At 57.9% G+C, this 19,880-nt stretch overlaps 1 protein-coding gene across 1 annotated transcript in view; it reads right to left on the reverse strand.

The window, feature by feature from the left end:
- Positions 1-19,880, reverse strand: part of LOC125690800 (microtubule-actin cross-linking factor 1, isoforms 6/7-like) — a 63,214-nt gene that overhangs the window by 29,443 nt on the left and 13,891 nt on the right. Inside the window, exons 5-7 of the mRNA XM_048939520.1 lie at positions 7,743-7,886; positions 3,641-3,829; positions 2,572-2,686 (exon numbers count right to left, since the gene is read on the reverse strand). Of these exons, the coding sequence (XP_048795477.1) occupies positions 2,572-2,686; positions 3,641-3,829; positions 7,743-7,886 (448 nt within the window). The remainder of the gene's footprint in view (positions 1-2,571; positions 2,687-3,640; positions 3,830-7,742; positions 7,887-19,880) is intronic.

Below are 19,880 nucleotides of genomic sequence, written 5' to 3' on the forward strand. Positions count from 1 at the left end.
AGGGCATGGGGTCACATTATAGGGACACAGGAGGGCAGGGGGTCACGTTGTAGGGACACAGGAGGGTATGGGGTCACGTTATAGGGACACAGGAGGGTATGGGGTCACGTTGTAGGGACACAGGAGGGCATGGGGTCACATTGGGGGACACAAGAGGGCATGGGGTCACATTATAGGGACACAGGAGGGTATGGGGTCACGTTATAGGGACATAGGAGGGCATGGGGTCACGTTATAGGGACACAGGAGGGCATGGGGTCACGTTATAGGGACACAGGAGGGCATGGGGTCACGTTATAGGGACACAGGAGGGTATGGGGTCACATTATAGGGACACAGGAGGGTATGGGGTCACGTTGTAGGGACACAGGAGGGCATGGGGTCACATTATAGGGACACAGGAGGGCATGAGGTCACATTATAGGGACACAGGAGGGTATGGGGTCACATTATAGGGACACAGGAGGGCATGGGGTCACGTTATAGGGACACAGGAGGGCATGGGGTCACGTTATAGGGACACAGGAGGGTATGGGGTCACGTTATAGGGACACAGGAGGGCATGGGGTCACATTATAGGGACACAGGAGGGCATGGGGTCACATTATAGGGACACAGGAGGGTATGGGGTCACGTTATAGGGACACAGGAGGGCATGGGGTCACGTTATAGGGACACAGGAGGGCAGGGGGTCACGTTATAGGGACATAGGAGGGTATGGGGTCACGTTATAGGGACACAAGAGGGCATGGGGTCACGTTATAGGGACACAGGAGGGCATGGGGTCACGTTATAGGGACACAGGAGGGTATGGGGTCACATTATAGGGACACAGGAGGGTATGGGGTCACATTATAGGGACACAGGAGGGTATGGGGTCACATCATAGGGACACAGGAGGGTATGGGGTCACATTATAGGGACACAGGAGGGCATGGGGTCACATTATAGGGACACAGGAGGGCATGGGGTCACGTTATAGGGACCCAGGAGGGTATGGGGTCACGTTATAGGGACACAGGAGGGTATGGGGTCACGTTATAGGGACATAGGAGGGTATGGGGTCACGTTATAGGGACACAGGAGGGCATGGGGTCATGTTATAGGGACACAGGAGGGCATGGGGTCACATTATAGGGACACAGGAGGGTATGGGGTCACATTATAGGGACACAGGAGGGCAGGGGGTCACATTATAGGGACACAGGAGGGCATGGGGTCACGTTATAGGGACACAGGAGGGTATGGGGTCACGTTATAGGGACACAGGAGGGCATGGGGTCACGTTATAGGGACACAGGAGGGTATGGGGTCACGTTATAGGGAGACAGCAGGGCATGGGGTCACGTTATGGGGACACAGGAGGGCATGGGGTCACGTTATAGGGACACAGGAGGGTATGGGGTCACGTTATAGGGACACAGGAGGGCATGGGGTCACGTTATCTGGACACAGGAGGGTATGGGGTCACATTATAGGGACACAGGAGGGTATGGGGTCACATTATAGGGACACAGGAGGGTATGGGGTCGCGTTATAGGGACACAGGAGGGCATGGGGTCACATCATAGGGACACAAGAAGGCATGGGGTCACATTATAGGGACATAGGAGGGTATGGGGTCACGTTATAGGGACACAGGAAGGCATGGGGTCACATTATAGGGACACAGGAGGGTATGGGGTCACACTGTAGGGACACAGGAGGGCAGGGGGTCACATTATAGGGACACAGGAGGGCATGGGGTCACACTGTAGGGACACAGGAGGGTATGGGGTCACGTTATAGGGACACAGGAGGGTATGGGGTCACATTATAGGGACACAGGAGGGCATGGGGTCACATTGTAGGGACACAGGAGGGTATGGGGTCACATCATAGGGACACAGGAGGGCATGGGGTCACATTATAGGGACACAGGAGGGCATGGGGTCACATTATAGGGACACAGGAGGGCATGGTGTCACGTTATAGGGACACAGGTGGGTATGGGGTCACGTTATAGGGACATAGGAGGGTATGGGGTCACGTTATAGGGACACAGGAGGGTATGGGGTCACGTTATAGGGACACAGGAGGGTATGGGGTCACGTTATAGGGACACAGGAGGGCATGGGGTCACATCATAGGGACACAGGAGGGCATGGGGTCACGCTATAGGAACACAGGAGGGTATGGGGTCACATTATAGGGACACAGGAGGGTATGGGGTCACGTTATAGGGACACAGGAGGGTATGGGGTCACGTTATAGGGACACAGGAGGGCATGGGGTCACATTATGGGGCACAGGAGGGCATGGGGTCACGTTATAGGGACACAGGAGGGCAGGGGGTCACATTATAGGGACACAGGAGGGTATGGGGTCACGTTATAGGGACACAGGAGGGTATGGGGTCACATTATAGGGACACAGGAGGGTATGGGGTCACATTATAGGGACACAGGAGGGCATGGGGTCACATTATAGGCACACAGTGCATGCAGTGCAGTTTATGGGGTCACATAATGGCACACAGTGCATGCAGTGCAGTTTATGGGGTCACGCTATGGGGCCGCCCACATGACTCACTTGCAGCCCCCCTCCGCGCGCTGCCTGCGCTCAGCTCCACGCTCAGTTTCTCCCTGCAGCCTTTGGTCGCCTTGTCCACGTCGTCCTGCTTGCGGTTCAGCTCCTCCATGAACTCCTGCAGCACAGCACTGCTGCTCAGCCCCCCCTAAATGCCCCCCACCCCATGCACTCCTGCAGCACAGCACTGCAGCTAAACCCCCACCCACCCCAAATACCCCCCACCCCATCGCACCCCATGCACTCCTGCAGCACAGCATTGCTGCTCTGCTTCCCCATACCCCCCCATGCATTCCTGCAGCACAGCACTGCTGCTCAGCCCCCCCCCAAATACCCTGCACACCATGCACTCCTGCAGCACAGCATTACTGCTCAGTTCCCCCATACAACCCCCAGACGCTGCTCAGCTTCCCCATACCCCCCATGCACTCCTGCAGCACAGCACTGCTGCTCAGCCCCCCCCCAAACACCCCCCACCCCATGACACCCCAATGCACTCCTGCAGCACAGCACTGCTGCTCACCCCCCCCAAATACCCCCCCATGCACTCCTGCAGCACAGCACTGCTGCTCAGCCCCCCCCAAATACCACCCCATGCACTCCTGCAGGACAGTATTGCATCTAAACCCCCACCCACCCCAAACACCCCCCACCCCATCACACCCCAATGCACTCCTGCAGCACAGCACTGCTGCGCAGCCCCCCCTAAATGCCCCCCACCCCATGCACTCCTGCAGCACAGCACTGCTGCTCAGCCCCCCCTAAATGCCCCCCACCCCAATGCACTCCTGCAGCACAGCATTGCTGCTCAGCCCCATCTAAATACCCCCCCATGCACTCCTGCAGCACAGCACTGCTGCTCACCCCCCCCAAATACCACCCCATGCACTCCTGCAGCACAGCATTGCATCTAAACCCCCACCCACCCCAAATACCCCCCACCCCATCACACCCCCATGCACTCCTGCAGCACAGCACTGCTGCTCAGCCCCCCCCTAAATGCCCCCCACCCCAATGCACTCCTGCAGCACAGCACTGCTCCCCCCCCATCCCCCCCCATTCCCCCCCGCACCGCATGCTGCCTGCTGAGCTCCCGCAGCAGCTGGCTGCACTCAGGCAGCGGTTCGCCGTCCCGCTCGCTCAGCGCCTCCTCGGCCGCCGCCACCCACAGCTGCAGCCGCTGCAGCTCCTCCCGCTCTGCCTCCAGCCCGCTCCGCTGCGCCTGCAGCCGCTGCTCCTGCTGCTGCAAACAGCTCTGCACCTGCAGGACCGGACCGGGCTGAGGGGCAGAACTGGGGTGATGGGGAGAACTGGGGTGATGGGGAGAACTGGGGTGATGGGCAGAACTGGGGTGATGGGGAGAACTGGGGTGATGGGCAGAACTGGGGTGATGGGCAGAACTGGGATGATGGGCAGAACTGGGGTGATGGGAAGAACTGGGGTGATGGGAAGAACTGGGATATTGGGCAGAACTGGGGTGATGGGAAGAACTGGGGTGATGGGGAGAACTGGGGTGATGGGCAGAACTGGGATGATGGGCAGAACTGGGGTGATGGGAAGAACTGGGCTGAGGGCAGAACTGGGCTGAGGGCAGAACTGGGGTGATGGGAAGAACTGGGGTGATGGGCAGAACCGGGGTGATGGGAAGAACCGGGGTGAGGGCAGAACTGGGATATTGGGCAGGAACCGGGCTGATGGGCAGAACCAGGGTGATGGGCAGAACTGGGGTGAGGGCAGAACTGGGCTGATGGGCAGAACTGGGATATTGGGCAGGAACTGGGCTGATGGGCAGAACTGGGGTGATGGGCAGAACTGGGGTGATGGGCAGAACTGGGATATTGGGCAGGAACTGGGGTGATGGGCAGAACTGGGATGATGGGCAGGAACTGGGCTGATGCACAGAACCGGGGTGATGGGCACAACTGGGCTGAGGGCAGAATTGGAATGATGGGCAGAACTGGGCTGATGCACAGAACTGGGCTGATGGGCAGAACTGGGATATTGGGCAGAACCGGGGTGATGGGCAGAACTGGGCTGAGGGCAGAACTGGGCTGAGGGCAGAACTGGGCTGAGGGCAGAACTGGGATATTGGGCAGGAACTGGGCTGATGGGCAGAACCAGGATGATGGAGCAAACCAGGGCGATGGGCAGAACCAGGGTGATGGGCAGAACTGGGATGATGCACGGAACCGGGCTGATGGGCAGAACTGGGGTGAGGGCAGAACTGGGCTGATGGACCGAACCGGGGTGATGGGTCAGACTGGGCTGATGGGCAGAACTGGGATATTGGGCAGGAACTGGGCTGATGCACAGAACCGGGCTGATGGGTCAAACTGGGCTGATGGAGGGAACCAGGATATTGGGCAGGAACCGGGCTGATGGGCAGAACTGAAATGATGGGCAGAACTGGGCTGAGGGCAGAACTGGGCTGATGGGTCAAACTGGGCTGATGGAGGGAACCAGGGCGATGGGCAGAACCGGGATGATGGGCAGAACTGGGATATTGGGTAGGAACTGGGCTGATGGGCAGAACTGGGCTGATGGGCAGAACTGGGCTGATGGGCAGAACTGGGCTGATGGGCAGAACTGGGCTGCTGCATGGAACCAGGCTGCTGCACAGAACCAGGCTGCTGCACAGAACCAGGCTGCAGCATAGAACCAGGCTGCTGCACGGAACCAGGCTGGTGCACAGAACCGGGCTGCTGCACAGAACCGGGCTGCTGCATGGAACCGGGCTGCTGCACAGAACCAGGCTGCTGCACAGAACCGGGCTGCTGCACAGAACCAGGCTGCTGCACAGAACCGGGCTGCTGCACGGAACCAGGCTGCTGCACAGAACCGGGCTGCTGCACAGAACCAGGCTGCTGCACAGAACCAGGCTGCTGCACAGAACTGGGCTGCTGCACAGAACCGGGCTGCTGCACGGAACCAGGCTGCTGCACAGAACCAGGCTGCTGCACAGAACCAGGCTGCTGCACAGAACCGGGCTGCTGCACAGAACCAGGCTGCTGCACAGAACCAGGCTGCTGCACGGAACCGGGCTGCTGCACGGAACCGGGCTGCTGCATGGAACCAAGCTGCTGCACAGAACCAGGCTGCTGCACAGAACCGGGCTGCTGCACAGAACCAGGCTGCTGCACAGAACCGGGCTGCTGCACAGAACCGGGCTGCTGCACAGAACCAGGCTGCTGCACAGAACCAGGCTGCTGCACAGAACTGGGTTGCTGCACAGAACCAGGCTGCTGCACAGAACCGGGCTGCTGCACAGAACCAGGCTGCTGCACAGAACCAGGCTGCTGCACGGAACCAGGCTGCTGCATGGAACTGAGCTGCTGCACAGAACCAGGCTGCTGCACAGAACCAGGCTGCTGCACAGAACCAGGCTGCTGCACAGAACCAGGCTGCTGCACAGAACTGGGCTGCTGCACAGAACCGGGCTGCTGCACGGAACCAGGCTGCTGCACAGAACCAGGCTGCTGCACAGAACCAGGCTGCTGCACAGAACCGGGCTGCTGCACAGAACCAGGCTGCTGCACAGAACCAGGCTGCTGCACGGAACCGGGCTGCTGCACGGAACCGGGCTGCTGCATGGAACCAAGCTGCTGCACAGAACCAGGCTGCTGCACAGAACCAGGCTGCTGCACAGAACCAGGCTGCTGCACAGAACCAGGCTGCTGCACAGAACCAGGCTGCTGCACAGAACCGGGCTGCTGCACAGAACCGGGCTGCTGCACAGAACCAGGCTGCTGCACAGAACCAGGCTGCTGCACAGAACTGGGTTGCTGCACAGAACCAAGCTGCTGCACAGAACCGGGCTGCTGCACAGAACCAGGCTGCTGCACAGAACCAGGCTGCTGCACGGAACCAGGCTGCTGCATGGAACTGAGCTGCTGCACAGAACCAGGCTGCTGCACAGAACCAGGCTGCTGCACAGAACCAGGCTGCTGCACAGAACCAGGCTGCTGCACAGAACCGGGCTGCTGCACAGAACCAGGCTGCTGCATGGAACCAAGCTGCTGCACAGAACCGGGCTGCTGCACAGAACCAGGCTGCTGCACAGAACCAGGCTGCTGCACAGAACTGGGTTGCTGCACAGAACCAAGCTGCTGCACAGAACCGGGCTGCTGCACAGAACCAGGCTGCTGCACAGAACCAGGCTGCTGCACGGAACCAGGCTGCTGCATGGAACTGAGCTGCTGCACAGAACCAGGCTGCTGCACAGAACCAGGCTGCTGCACAGAACCAGGCTGCTGCACAGAACCAGGCTGCTGCACAGAACCGGGCTGCTGCACAGAACCAGGCTGCTGCATGGAACTGAGCTGCTGCACAGAACCAGGCTGCTGCACAGAACCAGGCTGCAGCATAGAACCAGGCTGCTGCACAGAACCAGGCTGCTGCACAGAACCGGGCTGCTGCACAGAACCAGGCTGCTGCACAGAACCAGGCTGCTGCACAGAACCAGGCTGCTGCACAGAACCGGGCTGCTGCACAGAACCGGGCTGCTGCATGGAACCGGGCTGATGCACAGAACCGGGCTGCTGCACAGAACCAGGCTGCTGCACAGAACCGGGCTGCTGCATGGAACCAGGCTGATGCACAGAACCAGGCTGCTGCACAGAACCAGGCTGCTGCACAGAACCAGGCTGCTGCACAGAACCAGGCTGCTGCATGGAACTGAGCTGCTGCACAGAACCAGGCTGCTGCACAGAACCGGGCTGCTGCACAGAACCGGGCTGCAGTTGCAGCAAAGGCTGCATGGGGAGCCGCTGCCTCACAGAGTGCAGGGATGGAGGGGTGCTGCAGGATCTGCCCCACAGCTCTGCCCCACAGCTCTGCCCCACAGCTCTGCCCCACGTGCTGCACAGCCGGATGGACGGCACTGAGGGCTGTTTTTGGGTGTCCCAGCGTGTTGGGGGGGCCGCAGCCCCTGATCTCTGCTCCCTGCTGGCATCACACAGCTCAGGGCTGGGCAGAACCGACCCATATGGGGGCTGTGAGCTCCCAGAGATGGGGGGGTTGTGAGCAGCACGGCTCCAGGGCCGATCCAGGATGGGGCCCGAATGCTTCTCCTTCCTTATGGGGTCCGGAGGGGGTTTGGGTGCTGCAATGCACTGCAGTGGGAGCAAGGGAGAAGGTGGGGGGGTCAGGGGGGGGGCTGTGAGATGGGCACCCACCTCCTGGAAGCGGCTCTTGGCCACGGTGAGCCAGGATTTGATGGTGATGACGGAGTCGGGGTGGCACGAGGTCAGGATCTCCTCCCCCAGAGAGGTGATGCATTCCAGCTCCAACTGCTGGCACTGCAGCGACTGCAGCAGCTCCTGCGGGAGGGCATGGAGGGGTTGGGGGGGGGTGGCCCCATAGAGGACCCCATAGAGGACCCCATAAAGAACCTCATAGAGGACCCCATAGAGGACCCCATAAAGGACCCCATAGAGATCCCCATAGAGGACCCCATAAAGGACCCCATAGAGGACCCCATAAAGGACCCCATAGAGGACCCCATAGAGGACCCCATAGAAGACCCCATAAAGGACCCCATAAAGGACCCCATAGAGGACCCCATAAAGAACCTCATAGAGTACCCCATAGAGATCCCCATAGAGGACCCCATAGAGGACCCCATAAAGAACCCCATAAAGGACCCCATAGAGGACCCCATAGAGGACCCCATAAAGAACCTCATAGAGGACCCCATAGAGGACCCCATAGAAGACCCCATAGAGGACCCCATAAAGGACCCCATAAAGGACCCCATAGAGATCCCCATAGAGGACCCCATAGAGATCCCCATAGAGGACCCCATAGAAGACCCCATAAAGGACCCCATAAAGGACCCCATAAAGAACCTCATAGAGGACCCCATAGAGGACCCCATAGAGGACCCCATAAAGGACCTCATAGAGGACCCCATAGAAGACCCCATAGAGGACCCCATAGAGGACCCCATAGAGATCCCCATAGAGGACCCCATAGAGGACCCCATAGAGATCCCCATAGAAGACCCCATAGAGGACCCCATAAAGGACCCCATAAAGGACCCCATAAAGGACCCCATAGAGATCCCCATAGAGGACCCCATAGAGGACCCCATAAAGGACCCCATAGAGGACCCCATAGAGGACCCCATAGAGGACCCCATAGAGGACCCCATAAAGAACCTCATAGAGGACCCCATAGAGGACCCCATAAAGGACCCCATAGAGATCCCCATAAAGGACCCCATAAAGGACCCCATAGAGGACCCCATAGAGGACCCCATAAAGAACCTCATAGAGGACCCCATAGAGGACCCCATAAAGGACCCCATAAAGGACCCCATAGAGGACCCCATAAAGAACCTCATAGAGGACCCCATAGAGGACCCCATAAAGAACCTCATAGAGGACCCCATAGAGGACCCCATAAAGGACCCCATAGAGGACCCCATAGAGGACCCCATAAAGGACCCCATAGAGGACCCCATAGAGGACCCCATAGAAGACCCCATAGAGGACCCCATAAAGGACCCCATAGAAGACCCCATAGAGGACCCCATAAAGGACCCCATAAAGAACCTCATAGAGGACCCCATAGAGGACCCCATAAAGGACCCCATAGAGATCCCCATAAAGGACCCCATAAAGGACCCCATAGAGGACCCCATAGAGGACCCCATAAAGAACCTCATAGAGGACCCCATAGAGGACCCCATAAAGGACCCCATAGAGGACCCCATAGAGGACCCCATAAAGAACCTCATAGAGGACCCCATAGAGGACCCCATAAAGAACCTCATAGAGGACCCCATAGAGGACCCCATAAAGGACCCCATAGAGGACCCCATAGAGGACCCCATAGAGGACCCCATAGAGAACCTCATAGAGGACCCCATAGAGGACCCCATAGAGGACCCCATAGAGGACCCCATAAAGAACCTCATAGAGGACCCCATAGAGGACCCCATAAAGGACCCCATAGAGATCCCCATAGAGGACCCCATAGAGGACCCCATAGAGGACCCCATAAAGGACCCCATAGAGGACCCCATAGAGGACCCCATAAAGGACCCCATAGAGGACCCCATAAAGAACCTCATAGAGGACCCCATAAAGGACCCCATAGAGGACCCCATAAAGAACCTCATAGAGGACCCCATAAAGGACCCCATAGAAGACCCCATAGAGGACCCCATAAAGGACCCCATAGAGGACCCCATAGAGGACCCCATAAAGGACCCCATAAAGAACCTCATAGAGGACCCCATAGAGGACCCCATAAAGAACCTCATAGAGGACCCCATAGAGGACCCCATAGAGGACCCCATAAAGAACCTCATAGAGGACCCCATAGAGGACCCCATAGAGGACCCCATAGAGGACCCCATAAAGAACCTCATAGAGGACCCCATAAAGAACCTCATAGAGGACCCCATAGAGGACCCCATAGAAGACCCCATAGAGATCCCCATAGAGGACCCCATAGAGGACCCCATAAAGGACCCCATAGAGAACCTCATAGAGGACCCCATAGAGGACCCCATAGAAGACCCCATAGAGGACCCCATAGAAGACCCCATAGAGGACCCCATAGAGATCCCCATAGAGGACCCCATAGAGGACCCCATAAAGGACCCCATAGAGGACCCCATAGAGGACCCCATAAAGGACCCCATAGAGGACCCCATAAAGAACCTCATAGAGGACCCCATAGAGGACCCCATAGAAGACCCCATAGAGGACCCCATAAAGGACCCCATAAAGGACCCCATAGAGGACCCCATAAAGGACCCCATAAAGGACCCCATAGAGATCCCCATAGAGGACCCCATAGAGGACCCCATAGAAGACCCCATAGAGGACCCCATAAAGGACCCCATAGAGATCCCCATAGAGGACCCCATAAAGGACCCCATAAAGGACCCCATAGAGATCCCCATAGAGGACCCCATAGAGGACCCCATAGAGGACCCCATAAAGAACCTCATAGAGGACCCCATAGAGGACCCCATAGAAGACCCCATAGAGGACCCCATAGAGGACCCCATAGAGGACCCCATAAAGAACCTCATAGAGGACCCCATAAAGGACCCCATAGAGATCCCCATAGAGGACCCCATAAAGGACCCCATAAAGGACCCCATAGAGATCCCCATAGAGGACCCCATAGAGGACCCCATAGAGGACCCCATAAAGAACCTCATAGAGGACCCCATAGAGGACCCCATAGAAGACCCCATAGAGGACCCCATAGAAGACCCCATAGAGGACCCCATAGAGATCCCCATAGAGGACCCCATAGAGGACCCCATAAAGGACCCCATAGAGGACCCCATAGAGGACCCCATAAAGGACCCCATAGAGGACCCCATAAAGAACCTCATAGAGGACCCCATAGAGGACCCCATAGAAGACCCCATAGAGGACCCCATAAAGGACCCCATAAAGGACCCCATAGAGGACCCCATAAAGGACCCCATAAAGGACCCCATAGAGATCCCCATAGAGGACCCCATAGAGGACCCCATAGAAGACCCCATAGAGGACCCCATAAAGGACCCCATAGAGGACCCCATAGAGGACCCCATAGAGGACCCCATAAAGGACCCCATAGAGATCCCCATAGAGGACACCATAGAGGACCCCATAGAGGACCCCATAAAGGACCCCATAGAGGACCCCATAAAGAACCTCATAGAGGACCCCATAGAGGACCCCAAAGAAGACCCCATAGAGGACCCCATAAAGGACCCCATAGAGGACCCCATAGAGGACCCCATAGAAGACCCAATGGAGGACCCCATAAAGGACCCCATAGAGGACCCCATAGAGGACCCCATAAAGGACCCCATAGAGATCCCCATAGAGGACCCCATAGAGGACCCCATAGAAGACCCCATAGAGGACCCCATAAAGGACCCCATAAAGGACCCCATAGAGATCCCCATAGAGGACCCCATAGAGGACCCCATAGAGGACCCCATAAAGGACCCCATAGAGGACCCCATAAAGGACCCCATAGAGATCCCCATAGAGGACCCCATAGAGATCCCCATAGAGGACCCCATAGAGGACCCCATAAAGAACCTCATAGAGGACCCCATAGAGGACCCCATAAAGGACCCCATAAAGGACCCCATAGAGGACCCCATAGAGGACCCCATAGAGGACCCCATAAAGGACCCCATAGAGGACCCCATAGAGGACCCCATAAAGAACCTCATAGAGGACCCCATAGAGGACCCCATAGAGGACCCCATAAAGGACCCCATAGAGGACCCCATAGAGGACCCCATAGAGGACCCCATAAAGAACCCCATAGAGGACCCCATAGAGGGCCCCATAGAAGACCCCATAGAGGACCCCATAAAGGACCCCATAGAGATCCCCATAGAGGACCCCATAGAGGACCCCATAGAGGACCCCATAAAGAACCTCATAGAGGACCCCATAGAGGACCCCATAGAGGACCCCATAAAGGACCCCATAAAGGACCCCATAGAGGACCCCATAGAGGACCCCATAGAGGACCCCATAAAGGACCCCATAGAAGACCCCATAGAGGACCCCATAGAGGACCCCATAGAGGACCCCATAAAGGACCCCATAGAGGACCCCATAAAGGACCCCATAGAGGACCCCATAGAGGACCCCATAGAAGACCCCATAAAGGACCCCATAAAGGACCCCATAGAGGACCCCATAAAGAACCTCATAGAGTACCCCATAGAGATCCCCATAGAGGACCCCATAGAGGACCCCATAAAGGACCCCATAGAGGACCCCATAAAGAACCTCACAGAGGACCCCATAGAGGACCCCATAAAGGACCCCATAGAGATCCCCATAGAGGACCCCATAGAGGACCCCATAGAGGACCCCATAAAGAACCTCATAGAGGACCCCATAGAGGACCCATAAAGGACCCCATAGAGATCCCCATAGAGGACCCCATAGAGGACCCCATAGAGGACCCCATAAAGAACCTCATAGAGGACCCCATAGAGGACCCCATAGAGGACCCCATAGAGGACCTCATAGAGGACCCCATAGAGGACCCCATAAAGAACCTCATAGAGGACCCCATAGAGGACCCCATAGAGGACCCCATAGAGATCCCCATAGAGGACCCCATAGAGGACCCCATAGAGATCCCCATAGAGGACCCCATAGAGGACCCCATAAAGAACCTCATAGAGGACCCCATAGAGGACCCCATAGAGGACCCCATAAAGGACCCCATAGAGGACCCCATAGAGGACCCCATAAAGGACCCCATAGAGATCCCCATAGAGGACCCCATAGAGGACCCCATAGAGGACCCCATAGAGGACCCCATAAAGGACCCCATAGAGATCCCCATAGAGGACCCCATAAAGGACCCCATAGAGGACCCCATAGAGGACCCCATAAAGAACCTCATAGAGGACCCCATAGAGGACCCCATAGAGGACCCCATAGAGGACCCCATAGAGGACCCCATAAAGGACCCCATAGAGATCCCCATAGAGGACCCCATAGAGGACCCCATAAAGAACCTCATAGAGGACCCCATAGAGGACCCCATAGAGGACCCCATAGAGGACCCCATAAAGGACCCCATAGAGATCCCCATAGAGGACCCCATAAAGGATTCCATAAAGGACCCCATAGAGGACCCCATAAAGGACCCCATAGAGGACCCCATAGAGGACCCTATAAAGAACCTCATAGAGGACCCCATAGAGGACCCCATAGGTGACCCCATAGAGGACCCCATAGAGGACCCCATAAAGAACCTCATAGAGGACCCCATAGAGGACCCCATAGAGGACCCCATAGAGGACCCCATAAAGGACCCCATAGAGATCCCCATAGAGGACCCCATAAAGGACCCCATAAAGGACCCCATAGAGGACCCCATAAAGGACCCCATAGAGGACCCCATAGAGGACCCCATAGAGGACCCCATAAAGGACCCCATAGAGGACCCCATAAAGGACCCCATAGAGGACCCCATAAAGGACCCCATAGAAGACCCCATAGAGGACCCCATAGAAGACCCCATAGAGGACCCCATAGAGGACCCCATAGAGGACCCCATAAAGGACCCCATAAAGGACCCCATAGAGGACCCCATAAAGTACCCCATAAAGGACCCCATAGAGGACCCCATAGAAGACCCCATAGAGGACCCCATAAAGAACCTCATAGAGGACCCCATAGAAGACCCCATAGAGGACCCCATAGAGGACCCCATAAAGAACCTCATAGAGGACCCCATAGAGGACCCCATAGAGGTCCCCATAGAGGACCCCATAGAGGACCCCATAGAGGACCCCATAAAGGACCCCATAGAGGACCCCATAAAGGACCCCATAGAAGACCCCATAGAGGACCCCATAGAAGACCCCATAGAGGACCCCATAGAGGACCCCATAGAGGACCCCATAAAGGACCCCATAAAGGACCCCATAGAGGACCCCATAAAGTACCCCATAAAGGACCCCATAGAGGACCCCATAGAAGACCCCATAGAGGACCCCATAAAGAACCTCATAGAGGACCCCATAGAAGACCCCATAGAGGACCCCATAGAGGACCCCATAAAGAACCTCATAGAGGACCCCATAGAGGACCCCATAGAGGTCCCCATAGAGGACCCCATAGAGGACCCCATAGAGGACCCCATAAAGAACCTCATAGAGGACCCCATAAAGGACCCCATAGAAGACCCCATAGAGGACCCCATAGAGGTCCCCATAGAGGACCCCATAGAGGACCCCATAGAGGACCCCATAAAGGACCCCATAGAGGACCCCATAGAGGACCCCATAGAGATCCCCATAGAGGACCCCATATTGATCCCCATAGCCCTGCAGCTCCGAGGCGCACGCCTGGCTTTGCTGGGACCCCCATCAGTGCAGCAATGCAGCCCCATGCGCTGCCTATAGGGCCGGCAGTGGGATGGGCAGTGGGGCATCCCATGCAGCTTGCAACCCCACAGCCACAAGGGGGATGCGCTGCAGGTGGGGGGTGGCAGCATGCAGCTGCAGCTGGCATGGAACTGCAGTTGGCACCTTGCAGCTGACAACGGGCTGCAGCTGATGCTAAACATGGGCTGGAGCTTGCATCGAGCTGCAGCTGGATCTGCAATGAAGCTGCAGTTGGCACCGAGCTGCATCTGATGCTGGAACTCAGCTGCAGCAAGCATTGGTGCTGCACTGCAGGTGGCAATGCAATGCAGCTGGCTCTGAGCTGCAGCTCCTGCAGTCACTGCCCTGCATCTCATGCTGTAACTGCAATGCATATCATGCTCTCACTGCCCTCCATCTCCTGCTCTCACTGCCCTCCATCTCATGCTGTCACTGCCCTCCATCTCCTGCTCTCACTGCCCTCCATCTCATGCTCTCACTGCCCTCCATCTCATGCTGTCACTGCAATGCATCTCCTGCTGTCCATGCCCTCCATCTCCTGCTCTCACTGCCCTCCATCTCCTGCTCTCACTGCCCTGCATCTCATGCTCTCACTGCCCTCCATCTCATGCTCTCACTGCCCTGCATCTCATGCTGTCCCTGCCCTCCATCTCCTGCTCTCACTGCCCTGCATCTCATGCTCTCACTGCCCTCCATCTCCTGCTCTCACTGCCCTCCATCTCATGCTCTCACTGCCCTCCATCTCATGCTGTCCCTGCCCTCCATCTCCTGCTCTCACTGCCCTGCATCTCATGCTCTCACTGCCCTCCATCTCCTGCTCTCACTGCCCTCCATCTCCTGCTCTCACTGCCCTCCATCTCCTGCTCTCACTGCCCTCCATCTCCTGCTCTCACTGCCCTCCATCTCCTGCTGTCACTGCCCTCCATCTCCTGCTCTCACTGCCCTCCATCTCCTGCTGTCACTGCCCTCCATCTCCTGCTCTCACTGCCCTCCATCTCCTGCTGTCACTGCCCTCCATCTCATGCTCTCACTGCCCTCCATCTCATGCTCTCACTGCCCTGCATCTCCTGCTCTCACTGCCCTCCATCTCCTGCTGTCACTGCCCTCCATCTCCTGCTCTCACTGCCCTCCATCTCCTGCTGTCACTGCCCTCCATCTCCTGCTCTCACTGCCCTCCATCTCATGCTCTCACTGCCCTGCATCTCCTGCTCTCACTGCCCTCCATCTCCTGCTGTCACTGCCCTCCATCTCCTGCTCTCACTGCCCTCCATCTCCTGCTCTCACTGCCCTCCATCTCCTGCTCTCACTGCCCTCCATCTCATGCTCTCACTGCCCTCCATCTCCTGCTCTCACTGCCCTCCATCTCCTGCTCTCACTGCCCTCCATCTCCTGCTCTCACTGCCCTCCATCTCCTGCTCTCACTGCCCTCCATCTCATGCTCTCACTGCCCTCCATCTCATGCTGTCACTGCCCTCCATCTCATGCTCTCACTGCCCTCCATCTCATGCTCTCACTGCCCTGCATCTCCTGCTCTCACTGCCCTCCATCTCCTGCTCTCACTGCCCTCCATCTCCTGCTGTCACTGCCCTCCATCTCCTGCTCTCACTGCCCTCCATCTCATGCTCTCACTGCCCTCCATCTCCTGCTCTCACTGCCCTCCATCTCCTGCTGTCACTGCCCTCCATCTCATGCTCTCACTGCCCTCCATCTCCTGCTCTCACTGCCCTCCATCTCCTGCTCTCACTGCCCTCCATCTCCTGCTCTCACTGCCCTCCATCTCATGCTCTCACTGCCCTCCATCTCCTGCTCTCACTGCCCTCCATCTCCTGCTCTCACTGCCCTCCATCTCCTGCTCTCACTGCCCTCCATCTCCTGCTCTCACTGCCCTCCATCTCATGCTCTCACTGCCCTCCATCTCATGCTGTCACTGCCCTCCATCTCATGCTCTCACTGCCCTCCATCTCATGCTGTCACTGCCCTGCATCTCCTGCTCTCACTGCCCTCCATCTCCTGCTCTCACTGCCCTCCATCTCCTGCTGTCACTGCCCTCCATCTCCTGCTCTCACTGCCCTCCATCTCCTGCTCTCACTGCCCTCCATCTCCTGCTGTCACTGCCCTCCATCTCCTGCTCTCACTGCCCTCCATCTCCTGCTGTCACTGCCCTCCATCTCCTGCTCTCACTGCCCTCCATCTCCTGCTGTCACTGCCCTCCATCTCATGCTCTCACTGCCCTCCATCTCATGCTCTCACTGCCCTGCATCTCCTGCTCTCACTGCCCTCCATCTCCTGCTGTCACTGCCCTCCATCTCCTGCTCTCACTGCCCTCCATCTCCTGCTGTCACTGCCCTCCATCTCCTGCTCTCACTGCCCTCCATCTCATGCTCTCACTGCCCTGCATCTCCTGCTCTCACTGCCCTCCATCTCCTGCTGTCACTGCCCTCCATCTCCTGCTCTCACTGCCCTCCATCTCCTGCTCTCACTGCCCTCCATCTCCTGCTCTCACTGCCCTCCATCTCATGCTCTCACTGCCCTCCATCTCCTGCTCTCACTGCCCTCCATCTCCTGCTGTCACTGCCCTCCATCTCCTGCTCTCACTGCCCTCCATCTCCTGCTCTCACTGCCCTCCATCTCCTGCTCTCACTGCCCTCCATCTCCTGCTCTCACTGCCCTCCATCTCATGCTCTCACTGCCCTCCATCTCCTGCTCTCACTGCCCTCCATCTCCTGCTCTCACTGCCCTCCATCTCCTGCTCTCACTGCCCTCCATCTCCTGCTCTCACTGCCCTCCATCTCATGCTCTCACTGCCCTCCATCTCATGCTGTCACTGCCCTCCATCTCATGCTCTCACTGCCCTCCATCTCATGCTGTCACTGCCCTGCATCTCCTGCTCTCACTGCCCTCCATCTCCTGCTCTCACTGCCCTCCATCTCCTGCTGTCACTGCCCTCCATCTCCTGCTCTCACTGCCCTCCATCTCATGCTCTCACTGCCCTCCATCTCCTGCTCTCACTGCCCTCCATCTCCTGCTGTCACTGCCCTCCATCTCCTGCTCTCACTGCCCTCCATCTCCTGCTCTCACTGCCCTCCATCTCCTGCTCTCACTGCCCTCCATCTCATGCTCTCACTGCCCTCCATCTCCTGCTCTCACTGCCCTCCATCTCCTGCTCTCACTGCCCTCCATCTCCTGCTCTCACTGCCCTCCATCTCCTGCTCTCACTGCCCTCCATCTCATGCTCTCACTGCCCTCCATCTCATGCTGTCACTGCCCTCCATCTCATGCTCTCACTGCCCTCCATCTCATGCTGTCACTGCCCTGCATCTCCTGCTCTCACTGCCCTCCATCTCCTGCTCTCACTGCCCTCCATCTCCTGCTGTCACTGCCCTCCATCTCCTGCTCTCACTGCCCTCCATCTCCTGCTCTCACTGCCCTCCATCTCCTGCTGTCACTGCCCTCCATCTCCTGCTCTCACTGCCCTCCATCTCCTGCTGTCACTGCCCTCCATCTCCTGCTCTCACTGCCCTCCATCTCCTGCTGTCACTGCCCTCCATCTCATGCTCTCACTGCCCTCCATCTCATGCTCTCACTGCCCTGCATCTCCTGCTCTCACTGCCCTCCATCTCCTGCTGTCACTGCCCTCCATCTCCTGCTCTCACTGCCCTCCATCTCCTGCTGTCACTGCCCTCCATCTCCTGCTCTCACTGCCCTCCATCTCATGCTCTCACTGCCCTGCATCTCCTGCTCTCACTGCCCTCCATCTCCTGCTGTCACTGCCCTCCATCTCCTGCTCTCACTGCCCTCCATCTCCTGCTCTCACTGCCCTCCATCTCCTGCTCTCACTGCCCTCCATCTCATGCTCTCACTGCCCTCCATCTCCTGCTCTCACTGCCCTCCATCTCCTGCTCTCACTGCCCTCCATCTCCTGCTCTCACTGCCCTCCATCTCCTGCTCTCACTGCCCTCCATCTCATGCTCTCACTGCCCTCCATCTCATGCTGTCACTGCCCTCCATCTCATGCTCTCACTGCCCTCCATCTCATGCTGTCACTGCCCTGCATCTCCTGCTCTCACTGCCCTCCATCTCCTGCTCTCACTGCCCTCCATCTCCTGCTGTCACTGCCCTCCATCTCCTGCTCTCACTGCCCTCCATCTCATGCTCTCACTGCCCTCCATCTCCTGCTCTCACTGCCCTCCATCTCCTGCTGTCACTGCCCTCCATCTCCTGCTCTCACTGCCCTCCATCTCCTGCTCTCACTGCCCTCCATCTCCTGCTCTCACTGCCCTCCATCTCATGCTCTCACTGCCCTCCATCTCCTGCTCTCACTGCCCTCCATCTCCTGCTCTCACTGCCCTCCATCTCCTGCTGTCACTGCCCTCCATCTCCTGCTCTCACTGCCCTCCATCTCCTGCTCTCACTGCCCTCCATCTCCTGCTCTCACTGCCCTGCATCTCCTGCTCTCACTGCCCTCCATCTCCTGCTGTCACTGCCCTCCATCTCCTGCTCTCACTGCCCTCCATCTCCTGCTGTCACTGCCCTCCATCTCCTGCTCTCACTGCCCTCCATCTCATGCTCTCACTGCCCTGCATCTCCTGCTCTCACTGCCCTCCATCTCCTGCTGTCACTGCCCTCCATCTCCTGCTCTCACTGCCCTCCATCTCCTGCTCTCACTGCCCTCCATCTCCTGCTCTCACTGCCCTCCATCTCATGCTCTCACTGCCCTCCATCTCCTGCTCTCACTGCCCTCCATCTCCTGCTGTCACTGCCCTCCATCTCCTGCTCTCACTGCCCTCCATCTCCTGCTCTCACTGCCCTCCATCTCCTGCTCTCACTGCCCTCCATCTCCTGCTCTCACTGCCCTCCATCTCATGCTCTCACTGCCCTCCATCTCCTGCTCTCACTGCCCTCCATCTCCTGCTCTCACTGCCCTCCATCTCCTGCTCTCACTGCCCTCCATCTCCTGCTCTCACTGCCCTCCATCTCATGCTCTCACTGCCCTCCATCTCATGCTGTCACTGCCCTCCATCTCATGCTCTCACTGCCCTCCATCTCATGCTGTCACTGCCCTGCATCTCCTGCTCTCACTGCCCTCCATCTCCTGCTCTCACTGCCCTCCATCTCCTGCTGTCACTGCCCTCCATCTCCTGCTCTCACTGCCCTCCATCTCATGCTCTCACTGCCCTCCATCTCCTGCTCTCACTGCCCTCCATCTCCTGCTGTCACTGCCCTCCATCTCCTGCTCTCACTGCCCTCCATCTCCTGCTCTCACTGCCCTCCATCTCCTGCTCTCACTGCCCTCCATCTCATGCTCTCACTGCCCTCCATCTCCTGCTCTCACTGCCCTCCATCTCCTGCTCTCACTGCCCTCCATCTCCTGCTCTCACTGCCCTCCATCTCCTGCTCTCACTGCCCTCCATCTCATGCTCTC

The sequence above is a fragment of the Lagopus muta genome, chromosome 3, assembly GCF_023343835.1.
Source record: "Lagopus muta isolate bLagMut1 chromosome 3, bLagMut1 primary, whole genome shotgun sequence".
Taxonomy (NCBI): Eukaryota; Metazoa; Chordata; class Aves; order Galliformes; family Phasianidae; genus Lagopus; species Lagopus muta.